Source organism: Microcebus murinus, chromosome 4 (genome assembly GCF_040939455.1).
Source record: "Microcebus murinus isolate Inina chromosome 4, M.murinus_Inina_mat1.0, whole genome shotgun sequence".
NCBI classification, from domain to species: Eukaryota; Metazoa; Chordata; class Mammalia; order Primates; family Cheirogaleidae; genus Microcebus; species Microcebus murinus.
Genome location: NC_134107.1, coordinates 101,691,799 through 101,710,777, shown reverse-complemented (window position 1 = coordinate 101,710,777; position 18,979 = coordinate 101,691,799). Strand labels below are relative to the sequence as shown.

General features: G+C 55.3%; 1 protein-coding gene across 2 annotated transcripts in view; it reads right to left on the bottom strand.

Moving 5' to 3' along the window:
• Positions 1–18,979, bottom strand: part of GRAMD1B (GRAM domain containing 1B) — a 174,225-nt gene that overhangs the window by 25,641 nt on the left and 129,605 nt on the right. For both annotated transcript variants that reach the window (XM_012789858.3, XM_076002601.1), the window contains exons 3-7: positions 17,819–18,029; positions 11,997–12,017; positions 3,093–3,177; positions 1,989–2,092; positions 1,123–1,218 (exon numbers count right to left, since the gene is read on the bottom strand). In XM_012789858.3, the coding sequence (XP_012645312.1) occupies positions 1,123–1,218; positions 1,989–2,092; positions 3,093–3,177; positions 11,997–12,017; positions 17,819–18,029 (517 nt within the window). The remainder of the gene's footprint in view (positions 1–1,122; positions 1,219–1,988; positions 2,093–3,092; positions 3,178–11,996; positions 12,018–17,818; positions 18,030–18,979) is intronic.

Genomic DNA, 18,979 nt, shown 5'->3' with positions numbered 1-18,979 from the left:
ACCAGGTCTTTCAATTTTTACCCACACCTTCCTCAACGCTTCTCTCCCTGGTTTGAAATTCTCATCTCCATAAAAGATGTCCTTCACCTACCTCCTGGAACTGGGTAGGGGGTGAGCTGTGAGCTAGCTTAAACACAAGGACAAGACAAACCCACTGACTCTTTTCATTCATTCAAAAGATACTTGAATATTAGTATGTGTTAGGCACTCTTCTCCATGTTTGGCGTACAAGGAACAGAACAGAAAGAGACCCTGCTCTTTATCTGCTATTGAGGATCCTTATTAATACACAGGAAAAAAAAAAAAGCAACAGAAAATCAGATTTCACTGACCACCTATGAGGTGCTCCTCAAATGCTATTTCACTTAAACCACAGAAAAAGACTTTGACAATAAACAAAGCTGCCACTAACAGACAGTAACAGACTGGTGAGGTTGGGCAACATGTAGCATCACATGGCTGGTTAGTGCTGAAAACACAATTTCAACCAAAGACTACCTGACCCCAAGCCTGCTGGTTCTTGCCACTGAACTGCCCAAGTCCAAAGGAACTACACACTTTGTCTTTGGCAGAAACCTAGTCCACCCCTAGTCTTGAATCTGTTAGTCTTAAGGCTCTGGCGAAAAGTTAAAGTTTACTATTTTCTCTGTCCCTAAATTATCTACCACATTCCCCCCATACTATTAATAGCAGGGACACTCCATTTCCATCAGACTCCTCCTCCTCTCGAGATATAATCAGCTATGCTGGTATGCAGTGATGACTACGTCCACTCGCACAGTACCTTACAATGAAGCGTTTTCAAATATGTGATGTTATCTCGAGACTGTTAAATAGGTATTGCCGGCTCCATTTTACACACGAGAAAACTGAGGCTCAGACAAGTTTACATAACATGCTTACAGTCGAGGGACTCCAATTCAGGTGTTTTGGCTCCAAGTTAAATGTTCTGCAAATCCACCCTCCCATCTCAGCTCCCAACCACCCTGCCCACCCAGGAGGTGGCTCCTGGGATCCTCATCACCCTCACTGCCTCTACCCCGAGTCCTGTTAGTGCAGCTGGAGGGCAGATGGAATGGGGCGAGTGGGAGAGTAGAAAGGCCAGAGTCCAACTCTGCTTACCTTTTCTGAATCAGTGCAAACTTGGATGGCATTGGGAATGAGGCGAGCTGTTTTTTCTTTAGTCATGGAGCAGATGTCTTTCAAACGGACTGTCAGCTGGCATCCGACAGCACAGAGAACAGAGAACAGCAAGAGGAGGCATTAGTGGAGTCGGGCAGAGTGTTCATGTGGCAGCAGTGCAGACGGGAAACCAGATCACAGTTCCCATCTTTCCCAACCCTGGCAGGGATCACCTGGTTAACCCCTTTATTTCGCAAAGGCCACAGAGCAAGGTAAGGACTGAGTACATTCTTGGTCCAGGAAGCCTCCTTTCTCATTCCTACAGTCTGCTAAGTGTGCAGAGGTCCTGCTGTTGTTTGCCACTTACAGAAACACAGAACACTGGCACTGGATGGGACCATAAAACTCACCTAGTTAATCTTTCTCCACCTAATCACACAGGATGAAGAAACAGAGGCAAAGAGAGCAAGGACTAGCCTAAAATCACACAGCTAATTAGTTGCAGAACCCAGAAAGTATGAAAGTTAGTTCTGCTGAGTCCCAAGGCCAATGTTCTTTTTTCCACTTTACTACGTACGCTTCCTTCTGCACTAACTCATGCCCGATATTCACCTGCATTTGCCAGAAGCAAAGGCTCTGAAGTCCTCTGTCCCACACCCAAGAGGGAGGGAGGAGGGGAAGGCATGGTGGAGGAGAACCTATTATTGGGACTCAGAACTAGACATCCTTCAAGACTCAGGCATGTGTTTTTGTTGACTACACACAGGCTTGGGAAGAGCACGAAGTCAGCAAAAGGATGAAAGTGAGGGCAGCTGGCTCAGCCACAGGCAAGGGAACAGCCCGAGAGAGCAGCCCCAGGTCTTTACCAGAGTTTCCCAGCGGAAGATGTTGCTATAGAAGCAGATCCAATTTTCTGAGAGGTAGAGTCGGCCCTGAAGAAGAATGTCTCTTTGGAGTGCACATGAGTAATCTGTGGTGGGGAGGGAGACAGGGGACTGGCTCAGAGACAGGAAGCATCTCCAGCACGTCGTACCAGCACCAACCTCCCACCAGTGACTGGGGCGCCAGACACTTGAACTGGTTGGCAGCTAAGGAAGTCCCTGCCATGATCGGGAAATAAAGGGGGTGCACTGTGCAACTGCTGAGAGGCCGAGGAATGAATGTGATGACAGAGGGGGCTGCAAAAGCTAGAGGTAGGAAAGACCGACACAATTCAACTCACTTCCCTCCCCACCCCCACAGCTATGCCAACCCCTTCCACCGCTGTGCCATCTGCAGAGATAAAATCGGCAGTGACTCCTTCCAGGTTGGGCTCTTTTTTAAAATTATTATTTCAGCATATCATAGGGGTACAAATGTTAAGGTTACATATATTGCCCTTGCCCCCCCCTTGAGTCAGAGCTTCAATTGTGACCATCCCCCAGACGGTGCGCCTCGCACTCATTATATATGTATATACCCATCCCCTCCTCCCCCCTCCCATCTGCCCGACGCCCAATAAATGTTATTCCTATGTGTCCACTTAGGTGTTGATCAGTGAAACCAATATGCTGGTGAGTACATGTGGTGCTTGTTTTTCCATTCTTGGGATACTTCACTTAGTAGAATGGGTTCCAGCTCTATCCAGGAAAATATAAGAAGTGCTATAGCACCATTGTTTCTTAGAGCTGAATAGTACTCCATGGTACACATATACCACATTTTATTAATCCACTCATGTATTGATGGGCACTTGGGCTGTTTCCACAACTTTGCAATTGTGAATTGTGTCAGGCTCTTGAGGTTGCCACAGACTTGGTACTCAGCCCTGAGCCCCGAAAGCTGGGGCCAGTGCTCTGGACATCCTCTCTCCCTGTTCCCAGCCAGGCGTGCTTACTTGGGTTGCCTCACGGCCTCCAGACACAAGCAGCCCGTGCTATGCTGGGGACTCCCAGACTTCCTCCCTGCCCCTCCCGGGTCACCCAGCTCACCAACAATGAGGCGCTCCGTGTCTGGAAGTTGCTTAAAGAGCTTTCTGAAGTCTTCATTTCTCTGCTTGTAAGTGGGGCTTAACACCTGCATGACAATGGCCCTGGTTAGCAGGATGCCCCGGGTTCAGGGTTCCATGGGGTCAGGGAGGACGGGGCAGGAGCAGCACTTGCTTGTGTGTTAAAAAGGCAAAGATGAGCCTCTGTTATCCCACAGACCCTAGGAGCCACACGGTGGGGAGAATCTGGTCTTGCAAGACGCTTTGTAGCCAGTGCCCATCAAAGACGAGATGTCGAACATACGAGGAGGGGCCCACATTATATGCCACAAAGAGAAAGGAAGGAAGGACACCTCCGGGGGCTTCCTGGGACCCATCATGTCATCTGTCCTGCTCTCTGCCGGCTGGCAGCACCGCCTTGACAGCACAGTGGGGGTCCAAGGGGGCTGCCCAGCCCCCCAGCAAGGCCCAGGATGCAATGGTGCCTAGCACACCTCCCGGAGGAAGATGTTGTCATGACTAACACAATGAGCACTTGGCCGTGTCTGAGAGACATGATTTCTTTTTTAATCTTAAACACAGTGCTAAAAAAAAAAAAAAAATCCTAAAGCATAAAACGAGTGCCAGAACAAGTACACAAGTAGAGAATTCAAAAGCACATCTGGCTCCCGACTTCGCTCCCAGCCGTACAAGATTACCTAATCCAACCTGTACAGCACCGGTGAGGAAACGAAGGCCAGAGAGAAGCACCCTGTCCCAGCCGTCGCTGGCAGGTCTCACGGTCCCTGGTCCTGCGCTCGCCTCCCACCTAGCTCTCACAGGCGCTGGGTGCAGGCGCGCACCCACACACGCCAGCCAGCCAGCCCAACACACGGCAATCCTGCCCTCTCAGGGCTTAGGATCTTAGAGTTAAAAGAAGGAAAAATAAAAAACAATACATGCCCCTGGATGAAGGGCACCCACGGGTGACACATAAAAACAAGTGCACCCCGGGACGAGCCGTGCCTGGTGACACCGACACAGGTGCGCTCCACCCACCTGCCCTACTTGTCAGACAGCACTGCCCACCCCGCCGGGAGCACGTGCCTGCCACGGACGCGCCTGCTGCACTCACACGCGGGTCTTGGCTATTTACACTTTCTCACCCCTTCCCTGAGGATCCACTGGCACACAGCGGTGGTGAGGGGGAAATGAGCCTCAGGCTTTTCGTTTTTTGGCTTTCTGTGAAGCAGAATGGCACACGAGGAAGCTGAGCTGTGGCCTGACCACGTTTGCAGAACGCGCGGCCTACTGAGCTGCGGCCCGGGGGGCTTCGTGCTAGAGGGAAGGGGAGGGCCTCAGAAAGTTACTTGGGGGCAGAAAAACGCCATGACCTTAGTTTGGGGAGGTTTTCCAGAACAGAGAGAGAGAGAGAGAGAGAGAGAGAGAACAGGATGCTTTCAACCACTTCATTCATTTCAATTTTAAACTTTGTTCTGGGCTTATTTACAAAATGAGTTCCACTTGCATTACTAGGTGCCCTGTTACCTTTCCAAAAGCAATGCTAGGCTGTCACAGAATTGCAAACTTCAAACGTCACCTGCCATATGTTTGAACCAAGTATCAGGGCCACTGGGAGTGGGTATCTGGAAGACGGCCCATCCCACGACTTCTATGGCTGGATAAAACCTTAGAGACAACATTCCTCTGGTCCGTGCACGAGTTTCAAACTGGTATTGAGATTTCCAATCTAGATGGCCCCTGAGCCTCTCAGAACAGAGTCCACTCTCTGAAATCCCCAAATGACCACCTCATTATGTCTAATCGACCGCCTATAGCTCTTATTGAGCTAATATGGAAAGAGTTAGTACCACATACCAGGCACAGCTAAAAGCCCATTGCAGGTATCACTGCATCTGACCACAGGGTTGTTTTTATTTTCCCATTTTACACTTGAGGAAATTGAGAAAAAGAGACCTTGGGCAACTTGGGAGAGCAGAATATGAACCACGGCCGTCTGGCTCCACTGCTGGTCTGAGCCGCTACCCAGGGTCGTCTCTGGAGGGTACTCGCTCCTGGACCTTGTGCCAAGAGGGAAGTAGCAGGGCTTCCCCACAAGAGCACACTCCCTCGGGGATGGGATGCTCATCTGCTCTGGGGCCCCCACTAGCCTTCCATGCCCCCTAGTGGGTCTTTATATTTACAAATTTCCATTGCCAGCCCGGGAAGCAGCCCACAAGGAGGCCCCAAACCCCCTTCAGGTGAAACTGACATCGGGCTTCCAATAACCAGAAGCCTGGAAGTCCTCCCACTTTAATTCGCTTTCAGCAGTGCTCCCTCCACCTTGCTTCTCTCATATCCAGTGACAGCTCACATGTCTACAGAGGTGGGGGGCAGGGAGTTTGGTCACATCTCCAACCGCAGGCAAATCAAGGGGCCGCTCCTGCCTCCGGAACACAGCTTCAGTGGTGGGGAGAGGACAGGGCATGTTCAGCCCCGGCCTCTGCAGTCAGCCAGTCCTACAGACCCATTAGTCCAGGCTCGCCAATAAGTGCCTTATTCTACCAGGCTGCAGAGGGGGCTGGCAGGCCACCTCTCCCTGCTAGTGAATAGACATACTCAACAACAGACATACTAGGGGGGGTACACTGTGCCTGCCACTATTCGCCCCCACGATGCTAGAGACCACGGCCCTCTCCCTCCCAGCCTCCTTAAAGCAACCTCCTCCGGAGGTGAGGCATGGCTCACCAATTTTAATTTAACATGGCCAAGGAAGTTTGGTTCAAGTATTGTCAAATCTGGGCCCTCAGGTAGCAGAGCCAAGTGGAGCATGACAGGGGTGCAGCAGAACTGCCACAGAGACACAGAGAAACCGGGTCACACACTCACGGCTGGGATGTCCTCAGATCCACGCCAGCAACAGTGTTCAGCACCTGCAGGCAGGCCGGTACACCTCTTCAGGTACCATCGCAACGGCTGGCTTTCCCGCTCCAGCAGCAGGTTCCAGAGAACCCCAGATTCCATCAATGATTCCATCGCCTGCCACAGCTGCCCCTCTCAGTGGAGCCCAGCTCCTTGAGCTCTAATTCCCAGCTGTCCCCACGGGATGCAGACAATTGGCCGCACTTGCGGTGAGGCAGACGGGTGACCTCTGGTTTCTCGGCAGAGGGTCTGCGTGGCCCTGAAGTCCTTTGCTCTCCTATGGCTGCATTCCCAGTGCGAAACCTCCCACATGAGAAGTCAGCGTGGTTCTCAGGACAAGTTGGCCAGCCATTCTCCCATGGCGGGGCTCTGCTATGTCCTTCTGTGCTGGTCTTCAGGCTAAGGGTAGCCCAGAGGGGGTGTGGTCAAGCACCTCCTCCTGGCCAGAGCAGTTTCCCCAAGAGTCCAGAGGACATGGACAGCCCAGCAGGTGCACTGGGCTGGCTGCAGTCCCTGACGGGCAGGTCCTGGGGTGGACAGGCAAACTTTGTAGAAACAGGATGACCCACAGCCAGGTCCCGGGTCTCACCCCGCCAGTTACTCACACTCACACTCTGCAGAGTCATGCATAGTTGGTCTGAACCCAGAGAGAAGTCAACTGCTCAGCTACTCGATGCAGTCTGGCCCATCGAGTGACACGTTCAGTCAACGTGCAATCTCTCCCCGGGGCGGGGACTGGTCGCTATGACTCACAGCCCTCACCCAGGCAGAGCGGCCACCACTGGCTGTGGCAGCAGGGCCTGCTCTCACCCCCAGCCCGACACACACCCCCTTCCTCAGCCCATGGTCCTCTTGCCTGACCAGCAAACAAGCTCTTTGTTAGAGTCACTCGTGGCAGGAGGGAGGGAGGGAGGCAGGGAGGGTGGGCGGGCAGGGCCCGAGCCCTACACATGCTTCAAGTTACACGATCTGGGTGATGGTCCTGGCCAACGTCCTCTAGTGACCCCCAGCCTTGCTTGGCCTCCCCAGCAGATGTTTCCTGCCAGGGAAAGTTGCTGGCCAGGGCTCCCAGAGGCGGAGGGGCATGGGAGGTGCCAGGGCACAGCTGTTGTGATGAAATCTGAGACTCAAGCAGCCAAGAGCTTCTTCTTAGAGACACACTTTCCCCTCACTGACCCATCCGCCCACCAGCTTCCGGGACTGTCTGAGGCAGACCTTTCTTTCCTTTCCAGGTGCCCCGTCCCACCTTCAGCACTGACGGGGGGACCAAGGCCAAGAGGATGCCCAGACACAGCTCAGACCTTGAGGGCAAGGCAACAATGCTAAGGGCAGAGACTTTTGTCCCTGATCAAAAGGAGGCAGCAAAATCCAGGGAAAAAAATGAAAACCAGGTCTGTGGGGGCACAAAGGGCTCGAGACAGAAGCTCAGCATAGGGATGAGGCAGCAGTGGGCCCAGGGAGATGTGGCTTCCCAAGGAATGTCACACCCTCAAAATAAATGGGGTACTCCCTCCCCCTGCCCAGTGATGGCCCAGGAGGGCCTTGGGCCTGCAGGTGATGAAGGATGCGGCCTTTGTCCAAGCAGCCTTGGTAATCTGATACAGCTGCACTCAAACTTTATGTCCTTAAAGATGACCCAGCGGAACACATTTAAAAATGTAGACTCCTGGGTCCCCAAAGCAAAGATGCTAACTCAGAGGAACCTGGGTTTTCCCAGATAAACAGTGTTGGGCAAAGTAGAGGAAGGGTGTGAATCCTTCCCCGAACCCTCTCCTAACAAGCTCCTACACGCCTGTCAGGATGGGCAGCCCCTGGCCCCAGCCTTGGCTCCATTCGTCACACAGGTAACTTGTCCATAGACTATACCAGCTTCTCCAGGGAGGACCTATGCCTCCACCAGGCTCATATATTCTACAGCTCTGAGCACGATGTGTTTCAAATGCAGGTTGAGCATCCTTAATCTTAAAATCCCAAATCCAAAATTTTTTGAGTGCCAACATGATGCCACGAGTGGAAAATCCCACACCTGATCTCATTTGACAAGTTGCAGTCAAAACTGTGTTTCATGCACAAAATTATTTAAAATATTATATGACATTATCTTCAGGCTGTGTGTGTAAGGAGTATATGAAACATAAATGAATTTCATGTTTAGACTTCTATCATTTATATATATGCAAATATTCTAAAATCTGAAAAAAAATCCTAAATCCTAAACATTTCTGGTCCCAGGAATTTTGGAAAAGGGATAAGCAAGTATCAAGGTGCTCAAAAAGTATATGCCAAGTGAAGGCATTCCTCATCCAAGAGAATGCGTTCCTTCCTTACCCACTGCTCAAACGGGTTCCTATTTACACCATATCTTATCTGTGTGCACACTGAGCCCTAATACCATTCCCATTCCTTCTAGGAACCCAGCCCCTGCCAACACTCTCTTCAGCACACATCCCAGCTTCTGTCCGCCCTGCATGGCAGCCTATCCTGAGCATGGTAGCAGGTGAGCACAGCAATTCCATTTTCCAGGGTGACACGAATGCCTCTCTGGGCGAGACCAAACCCCAAGATGTAGGCAGTAGATAGATAGGTCCACGAGGCTCTGGATCCTAACAGTAACTACCCAAAAGGATGTGAGTATTTCTACAGGCCAAACGAGGAGGTGAGGAGGTGACTGTTAGGGCTGTAACGGGTGAGACAGGGGCAGGACAGACCCAGAGAGACAACGCCCTGGGAGAGGAGTCTCAGCATACAGCAGCCTTTGTCACCTCCACCCCCTAACCAGGGAAAGGGCTGGGCAGGGCAGGGGCCTGCAGAGAGGGAATTGGCCCCGGGCTAAACATTAACTCTATGACAAACACTGGGAGCTGGGACCAAGTGGTACCCCCTCCCCAGGTACAGCAGGAAGGAGGGGGTGGAGGAGCCAGGAGAACAACGGATTCCGGTGGAGCATTGACCTCACCTAGCAAGAAACCAGTTAAGATCCACAAGGGAAACACTGACCCTCCAGCCAGGTCCGGTAGGCAGAAGCCAGAGGTGGGACTAAGAGACAGGGAGACAGGGAGGGGACAGAGCAGAGAAGGAAGAGAGACAGGGGTGGGACTGGGAGTGGGGGCTCATCTGGAGAAGGCTAGGGCTGGGGTCCCAGAAGGGGGGCTCAGGAAGACTCTTCAAATTACGGGGTAAATACAGGGGAGGAGGACAGAAGCAGAAGAAGCACAGTCAGCTTCTGGGGAAATGCCGGGCTGCTGGTTTTGTCCTCTGAAGCTCTCCCACTCTCCTCACTGCCCACCCCCAACACCCTGAATTCCATTCCTGCAACGCCTGGTGCTTTTGTTCTCAATCTGACACCAGCCAGACTAGCTTGGCCATTCGAGGGGGCTCGGCACTACCCGGCCCTCCCCTCCACCAAGCCGGCATCCCTAACCAAGGCTGCTAAGGGTCTGGCTGCTGCCGGGGGCTGGGTCCTGTGCTCTGATCTCAGACATACTCCTTCCCTGGGCTGCCCCGGGGACGATGCCCTGCAGGAATGAGTAGCAGTGGGCAGAGGAGAGTACATTCACCCACTGAGGCACAGGGAGATCTGTGTCAGTGCCCCTCACCTGAGACTCGAGCCCACCATGCCCACCAGGAACTGCCTTTGGGGGGCAGATTGCACTCCTTCCGCCCCAAAGGCCCTGGCCAGGTCACCCCAACTCTGCCTTGGCTCCCTGCTGAAGGCAAAGCTGTGTTTCTGCTTTTCCCTCCATCCCATGTCTACTGGGGCTGTACCTCCTGAGCTGGGGGCTTGAGGAAGGAGACGGGGGTGGCAAACTGGGTGGTGGGGTGAGGAGGGTACGTATAAGCAGGCCCGGGAGGGCCTCAGGGCCCTTGTAGATAGCATGGCTTTTAAACCCCACTCTACACCCCCTGCTTTCCCGCCATAGTCTTTCCACATGTCTCTGGCGTCCAGACATGTTCCTCCATGTGACCCACTCTTTAGAACAAGCTGGTTTGTCACCATGGTGACAGCTCCTCCCTACTAGCCATGTAAAAGTAAAATGCTCTTTTCTTCTGCAGACAGGTGGCAGGGGAAAAGAGAGGCTGGGGCCGGGGTGGGAGGTAGGGGTTGGCTTCCTCCCATACTAGGCCCAGGCTGCTCGAGTGGGCCTGAGATGTCTCCCAGTGGTCAGCAACTCTGCAGAGCACTGGCCCTCGCAGCTCTGAATCCAGCCAGGGGCTCCTAACAGTCCCCAGGGCTGGGGATTACAAAGCCTTTGCCTGTCTGAAGGACTTCTAGTGCAGTGATGGAGCCTTGGGTACCCGGCGAGAAATTACAGAGGACTGTGAGCAGAGCTGAGAGGGGGAGAGAGGGACCCTTCCTGAAGGTCCGATTCCAACCAGCCCAGGGCAATGTAGAGGCAAGGCAGGAGGGCTGAGCTCCCTGCGGGAGAGCAGAACACCGGGTCAAAGCGGCAGGGGTGGGGCAAGGGCCTCACCCAGACGGACTGCAGGGAGGGTGGGGGATCCCTGGGGAGTGGCGCTTGCTCAGCTGGAGCTTCCTCATGAGGCATCTGGCAGTGCCAAGCACACTGAAGGAAGAGGGTGCCCGGCTACCCAAGGGCAAACCCCCAGGGTGACAACGTGAGTCCAGGAGAGGGAGGGAGGGGGCCCTGCACCTGCTCAGCACAGAGCCCCTGTGAGCTTGCCCTCTGAGAACACATGCTCTGTGCTGAGCGGAGAGCCAGTGACGTTTCTCTTGTTCATTTGGGGTAAGGGTGGAGAGTGAGAGGAGACCACCTAGGATGAATAAAGGTTGAGCCCAAGACACGACTGGGACACAAGCATGTCCCAGAGGGTGCTGTGAAGAGGCAGTGAGGTCAGACTGCTTTGGTTTGTCTCAGCTGCAGGTGGGATCAGTCCGGAAGCAGGGCTCCGGCCATGGCGGCAGCTGGTGCACCCCACCCTCCAGCCAAGAGATGGCATCTCCTTCTAGGCCCGTCGCTATGCTGACGGAATGGCACCGAATGAAGGGGTGGAGTCAGGCTTCTCTCCCGCCCCGGCCATCTCAGCCCACAACGCCCCTTCTATCAGCACAGCCCATGTGCCCGGTATCAGCACGGCCCTCCAGGGTGCTGGGAAGGCTGAGGCTGGCGGATCCACAGCACCAGGGACAGGCAGGCCACTGGGCAGCAGGAGGGCTCACTGGCGTGAGCTTGGTGTGCCAAGTCGGAAGACACAGCCCACACGAGTAACCCCATCCCTGCATCCCCCCATGCCTCTCCCCTAACCTTCCACCCTGTCTGTCACAGCCACCTTCCCCACCGGCTGGCCCTCGCCTACGCCTCCCGCTGGGCCAGAATCGAGAGAGGGGCCGGGGACAAAGGCAGATCAGAGTCTCTCATGAAGACAGCAGGCTCAGAGGCCAAGGCAATGGCCAGGCCCGCCAGAGGGCAGAGTGCACGTGGCAGGGGCCAGCTCAGAACCTCGGCCAGCTGCTTTTCTGGGACTGCTCATTCCATGACACAGTTCCCGGCTATAGAGCAGATGGACCTAGAAGATGGCCCCAGGCCACCCCTTCCCCACAGGATTAGAGAGGTCTACTGGACGGAGCATGCTTTTATGGCTATTGACGGGTATCTTGGGAAGCCAAATTCCATCACAGGGCACAGCCTTTCTACCAATGGGGGAAGTTCTCTGGTAGCATTTCCCCCAAAATGTCTTAGTTAAGGGAAAAAAACTAAGACACCCCCTCTCAAGGCCACCCCAGCTTCTGAATTCTATCTGGACAGGAATGGCCACTCCTCCCATGAACGGCCCCCTCCCTGAGCACAGAAAGAGCCTTGTCCAACAGTCTGGGTGAGGTAGGGGATAAGGTGGGCCATCCTGCCTTTGTTTCCCCAAGTCAAACCCTCCCTTCGCCAGTAAGGCTGGTCCCATCCCACTGTGGAGTACCTCTTTTGGGAGCCCGACCGCACTCCATCCCCCTCCCCCTGCACATGTACCCAACAAGAAGAGAAACAGGGATACTTACATTATACCAACTCTGGCTTTTCTGCAAGGACAAAATAGAAGAGAAGTAAAATTAGTCAGGGAAGGGATGCAGGGAGTGCCAGGGCGTTCCCGGCTCAGAGGGTTACACAGATAGCAGGGGTGGGCAGGAGGAGGAATCCAAAGGCAAGTGGATGCTTCCCATGTTGCTGCTCAGGAGGGGGCCTCCTTTCTCAACACAGCCCCAGAAAGGAGGCCCAGGGAGCAGTCCATGCCGGAAGCCCCCCGAGAGAGGGTGGCAGGCAGCAGCACCAGCTAGAGCTCAGCCAGAAGGGAGGCAGAGCCCCATCTCGAGTTCTGATGGGGGCAGAGGATGCGTGAGGGCATCCAAGACCCAGTCCCCAAATGGGTCCTGACCAGAAGCAAAGTGCACATGGAGCCAACCCAGCCCTCTGGGACACCCGGTGGTGGGGGAGGAAGGAGCCCGCCTGTGATTTCCCCCAACCGTGCTCTCTGCAGGCGATGAGTAAATCCCTCCTTAATGCCAAGGAGGGGCTGATCACCTAATGGCAGAGCGCTTGGGGGTCTCTACCTAGGAGGGAGGTGGAAGCACAGACTCTCTAGGGGTCTTTTCCACCCCCGTGGTGCTATATTTCAATACCAGCCAAACCAAACCCTGCTCCAGCTCAGAATTTAGGTGTTTTTCGTTCTCTACCCAAGGAATGGGAGGACAAGACGAGGGGAGGCTAAGACTGTGCCTCGTCCGACTCCCATCCCTGTGGCCAGGAGCCTTTTGTGCGCATCCCACTCGGAAGATGGACGGACACCCAGACAGACAGGTGTACACACACCCACGCTTGCCTGGGTCCCACCCCTTGAGTTGCTGATCCAATACGTTTACACTGGGGCTGGGGTATTTTCAGTTTTAAGAAGCCTGCCGGAGTAAAACTAAGGTAGAGATTGAGTGGGGAGAGGGGGTGCTTTGCCTGCAGGCCGACACCTTAGCTCTCCCCAGAGGCCTGGATGCCAGCCATAACTGGCAACCTTTGTCCCCTCCCCCTGGTGTCAGGGGGCCCTGACTTACAAGGGCAGAAGAGGGTAGCCACTGTCTCCGCATGTCTGTTGGGAGGAGATGACTATGTCCCCAAGGGTGGGCAAGGGTGACCATAGCGATTACCGGTGATCACGTGATCTATCTGCCCCCTCTCCAGCCCCCCCATTGCACCCGAAGAAGTCTGGGGAGACGGTCCACCTTCACTCCCAAGCAGCGGAACCGGAGGTGGGTGGTTGGGGGGGGCAGCCGTGGGTGCTGCTCCCTCCGAGTGGTTTCACCCTCATACCCGACCTAGTGGCCAGGATGTGGCCACGGGAGCAGATGGCAAGGCAGGCTCCCCATCGCCCTCTGCAAGGTGCCTCCACGGTCATTTCAACAGAGGCTGTCACCATGGCCCCATGCAGAAGCCACACCCTCCCACCGCAGCCTCATCCCCTCCTCTAATCCAGCAGTCTCAGCAGGTCAAGGGGCCAAATCCAAATATCCAAAAGCAACTATTTCATCACTGAGGGAGGTGCCACCACATGGGAACCCTGGACCTGAAAATTCGCCTCTTGGGGCAAGCAGGCTCTATCTGACTTGATCTGCCTCCTCTGACATTACTTCATGGATCCCCACACGGAAGCCCCAACTCCAGACCGCAGGGCCTGAGGCTGTGCGGATGGTCATTAAAGTGAACCCTGGGAGCCGCCAGCCCCGACTGCCCCATGGTTCCATGTGTTCATCAAACCCCGCCCAGGTCCTCAGACCTGGCCTCATAGCTGAGCAACCCATCACCCATGCCCCGGCTCCTCATCCCACCGCCCTGGCCCGCGTGTAAGGCTCCAGGAGAAAAGGGAGCAACAGGAACGTGGGTTGAGTGGGGGCACCAAGGTCCTCTGCGATTCCTCCTACCCAGCGCTCCAGCCGCCCCGGGTGGACAGGAGGAGCTGGCTCCTTTTCATGCATTAGCACATCGACACTTGTCCCTTCTGATTTGTTTGGAAACAAGCTTCAGGTTCACAAGCAGCCCCAAGGAAGGAACCTGTGTCCTGTCTCTAACTAACTAGCTCTGTGGTTCCCTTGTGTCGAATATCTGCTCTTTGTAAAGGGCGGATAAAAAACATGTTTCTCCAGTATTGAAAAGAAATGTGAAATACGACAAGGACTTCTGAGGCTCTACCCCTAGACTAAGCTGCTCTAGGCAGCTTCTTACCTGCCACCACAGAGGTCACAGCCAGGAAAATGAGCCCCCACCCCTCCAGTCAAATCCACACAGCCCCCCCCCCCCCCCCCCCCGGGACTAGCCACGGCGGCCGGCAGGAGCCCTGACCTCCGACCAGCCTCTTGGAAGCGGGTCTGCTCCTTGCGGGTCTGCACTCCTGCGACTGAGTCCTGAAGGAGCTGCGGGTCAGCCAGGGCCCAGCCCCACGGGGGCCAGGCCAGGCGGGGCCGCAGGGCTCTGAAGAGGGGTGTCCACCGGCACAGCGGTGCATGGGACAGGGCCAGAGGGGAGGAAAGCACAGAACGAGGGAGCCTGGGCTTCTCTGAGGGCGCTGACTGGCTTTGGCTACAGGGAGAGGAGGGAGTCAGGGCAAAGCAGAGCTCTTTTCCGGTTTCCGCCGCCATCCCTAGAGGACGTGTGAGGAGCAAGCACCTAAAGGAACGTGCGGCCCCTGGAAACAGACCCAAGTCACCTCATGGTGGTTTCCAGAAACATCTCCCACCGCAAAGGCTCGCGGAGTCTGGAGGATGGTGGGGGGCGGGGAGGGGCGGGACTAGAGCTCTACATCTAGAAGAAGTCAGAAAAGAAAAACAACTTCTTACTTTGATCAGGTTAAGTCTGTCATACTGGAAAGAAAACCACAGAAATTAGAATTGAAAAAAAAAAGGGGGGTGAAGGCCAAGGAGCATCCCTGCCACCGCGCCAGGGCGGAGCCACGCACCCTCCGAGGGAGGCGCGCTGCAGGGCGAGGCGAGGCCGCCACGCCGCCGGCCGGGGCGCAGGTGCGCGCCCGCTCCCCCTCGTGGCCGCAGGCCGCCACTGCAGAGCGGGAGCGGGTCCCCGGCGGGGCGGGCTCAGGGCCGGGCAGCAGCCCGGGCACAGCGACAGAGCCAGAGGAGTGGGGCCTGAGAGACTGCCCGGGCCCACCCCTGTGTATCAGCAAATGGGGAAACGGAGGCCCAGAGAAGAGAAGAGACACTGTGCACCAGGCCTGCCTCCAGGGAGTAGCGGAGGCACCCTCCAGCGCCCTGAAAATGATGACCCGTCGCCGCCTCCAGAGGGGTGGCAGGGAGTGAGGTGGCCTGGCTGCGACAAGAGCCGTACTAGCTCTGGCTATCAGATCGACCGCCCCACCAGCACACCTTCCTGTCTCTCCCCTCCCTACACAGGCCTGGCGGAAGGAGGGGCTGGCGGCGATGGTAAGGCGGGAGGATGAGGAGGGGAGGCAGGTGGCCGCTGCCCGAGAGCTCAGAGAACAGGTCTGCTGGGGACAGGCGTGGCCTCAGTCCACCCGCAAGAAAGGGAGCCGCGGCTAACTCTCCCTTCGTGCTCAGCCCTCCGTCCCTTCACAACACCTCGCTTTTGCCTCTCTAAAACCCCACTCGGAATTCCGCCCGTTCCCCAACACAGGTCCCGGCTGGCCCACTCATATATAATTTATGGTTTCTCCTAGCTCTGAATTCAGGTAACATCCCATACAAACTACTCAAGTGGTTCTAAAAAGCCAGGCTTGGTTTGCAGAGAATCTAATCTGGGCAATGGACTGTCTGGCTTCACCTCTGGATGGAAAAGAGCGAGGGCTCTGGGCAGAAGCAAGAGGGAAGCGGAAGGAAGAAACCGACGCCCGGGCAGGCCTATCTGGGCCCCAACACCTCCCAGTCCCCACGTCAGCCAAGCCAGGGGTGCCGGGGGCTCAGGAAGACTGACACAGCTCATGGCCAAACCCTGTCCCCAGACGCCTGCACCCGTGGAGAGCTGCTGCTGGCATCCTCAGGCAGGGTCCTCCTCCCTGCCCACAGCCGCTACCGCCATTTACAATCCTCAGCCGCAAAGCTGTGCTTCCCGTCTGACGGTCACAGGCGGCGGGATTAGCCGTGTAGCCTCTTGTTCTTCCCTCAAGAGAGAGAACAGCTGTTCACCCTCCTCCTCCCCAAAACACCTTCAGAGACCTGGGACTATTATTAAGTCACCCTCAGCTTTCTCCTCTTCAGCCTGCAACCCGCCCCCAGCCGTGGGCATGGTCTCCTGGGCCCTGTTCCACAATACCTATTGTTCACCCGCCACCTTCCTCCTCAGGCCTGGCACTGCGTCCCTGACCTGGCCACATCTTTCCAGGGTCCTGAGGGGCTGCTGTCAACGGTGGCCAAGCTCCAGGTGCTGGCACTGCACCTTCTGAGACAGCAGTTCTCCTCTCTGACCACAACCCAGGATCCTGAAAAGGCCATGAGCCCCCAGGGCTGGGCAGGAGGTGTCTGAGCAGCTATGGGGTGGGAAGCTCGGGGTAGAGCTCCTGAGGGCGCTGCAGCTCCGCCAAGACACTTGTCCACCTGAACTCCACCCCTCAGTCAGCACGCCCTTTCTGCCACCTCTAATCACTACTGTCATGGAGTCCAGAGTCATCCACCAAAGGTGGGGGGTCAGGACCTGTGGTCTGGCCAGATGGGGTCCCCCACTCCAAAGAAATAAAACTCACCCTGTCAGGACTCTGCTCCTAGGTGGCACCATGTAAGGAGGGAACCATTCCCAGCCAAAGGCAGTGTTTGGGGAGCAGGCAGACAGGGGTGGGGTGGGGTCTGTCCTCTGACATCGGGTGCAGTGGGGGTGGGACCTCAGTGACTTCCAAGCCAGCCTGCCAGGGACAGTGGGGCCGGCCCCTCTGGGAAAGGAACCAAGCAGGACATACGGGCCAGAGTGGGCAGGGGCCGAGGAAGGGGTGCTGAGCACTACAGACAATCCAACGCTAGAGGGGGGATAAAAAGACAGACACAGAGATGGCTTACTTTTGAGAGGCGCTTGTGAGACTAAGACCATGCATGCAAAGAAGGTATTTGGGGAATGGTGGGGAAGAAGAGGAAGAACAAGAAATCAAAAGACAAATTCAGGTGGGAAGCCAGCCCCCGTGCCTCCCAGGGGTACCCAACCCCTCCCCCAGCCCTCAGAGTCCACAGGTGAAGAGAAGCTTCTTGAAGGAGCACCTTGGCAAAGATAGCTCCTGTTCCCAAAAGACTGGGGGTCCCCCAACTAGCCCAGGGCTCCCCCAGGGCTTATTTTATGCATCTCCCTGGGCCAAAGACCCCCGTGCTCAGGTGGCAGTGCTGACATTCTTGAGAGGGACGGAAAGGCCCTGCCATCGTGCTCTCTCCCAGAGGAGTACCAAGTGGGTTAGTATTAAGGTAAGGCAGGATGGTGGCCAACAAAGAGGCTAAAAATAGCATTCTGCAAGGTTCCCTAAGGACTCTTTCCCTGGCAGTATTGTTGTTCCAAATAATGTTCTCTTCTATGCCAGCTTTAGGGACCAAATTTGAAAAAGGTAGCAGAGATAAAGCGATGACCACCTCCTGATCCCAGAGCATCCTTCCTCCCAATCCCAAGGTATGTGAGGCTCCCTAGCGCAAGGCCCCTCTCAGAGAGCTTGGCTAGGAAGATATTGAACTAGGGTCCCACCTGCCTGCCCACCCTGTCCTCGATGAATACAGACTCTCTCTGGGACACCAGGGCCATTCGATCACATCCCTCGAGGCAGTTCTCTACCTCACGGTCGCTGGTACCAGGTTCCCTGCAGCCCCCTAACACCAACGTGCCCAGCCTCCAGCAGGGGCCAGCTCACCTTGGAATTTTTGCCGCCACTCCGGCCGGACTGGGAGGAGCAGCTGCGCTGCACACCCTGCTCTGGTGTGGACGGGGATTTGTCCGAGGAGTGATCTGAGCCCTTCTCCACCATGGCGTCTCCGTCCTGGTTCTGGGGGGTTGGCGAGCGAGGCCGCTTCCGGAGGATGGGTGAGCAGGCCGGTGTGCTGCGGTTTGAGTTACTGGCAGTGCTGCAGGGGCAGATGGAGACAGGGAGCGGGGTGGGAAGGGGAGGAGGAGAAAAGGCAGGCAGTCAGTGATCCGAGGCCAAAGAGTCTAAAGGAGCCAGCTCAGGGAGCCGGGGTGAGGGGCTGGGGAGAAACGGGGAGAACTGGGCCCAGCTATGGACTTGCTGCACCACAAGCAATACTGCCACTGGCCACAAGAGGGCAGTAGTGCCAACATGAAAGGGGAACCAGGACTAGGAAGGGACAGGTGGGGCAATGAGACACATAGATATCCATCCATCCATCCATCCATCCATCCATCCATCCATCCATCCATCCATCCATCCAATTGTAGTGTGAGCCCCTGTTAGATGCCAAGAAATGTCTAGGGAAAACATAATTTAAGACTCATTGGAGACTATCCAATATAAACATCAACTCATTTTGTATATGCTACAAATCCAAAGTCTCCTTTCTTCCTTTCCTTCTTTTCTCTTTCCTTTTTTCCTTCCTTCTCTTTCTTCTCTTCCTTTCTTTCCTTCCCTCCCTTCCTCCCTCCCTCTCCCTCCCTCTTTCTCTTTCCTCCCTGCTTCCCTTCCTTCCTTCCTTGTCTCACTCTGTCACCCAGGCTAGTATGCAGTGTTGTCATCACAGCTCAATGCAACCTCAAACTCCTCAGCTCAAGCTATCCTCCTGCCTCAGCTTCACCAGTAGCTGGGATGACAGGTGCACACCACAACGCCTGGCTACTTAAAAAAATTTTTTTTTGTAGAGCTGAGGTCTCTCTACGTTGCCCAGGCTGCCCTCAAACTCCTGGCCTCAAGCATTCCTCCATTTTGGCCTCCCAAAGTGCTGGGATTACAAATATGAGCCACTGCACTGAGCCCCAAATCAAGTTTCTATATTTTGTTTGGATATTTTTGTTCATAAAAATAACAATAATCATCCTACTTTTTCAAAGCCTCCATAGACGT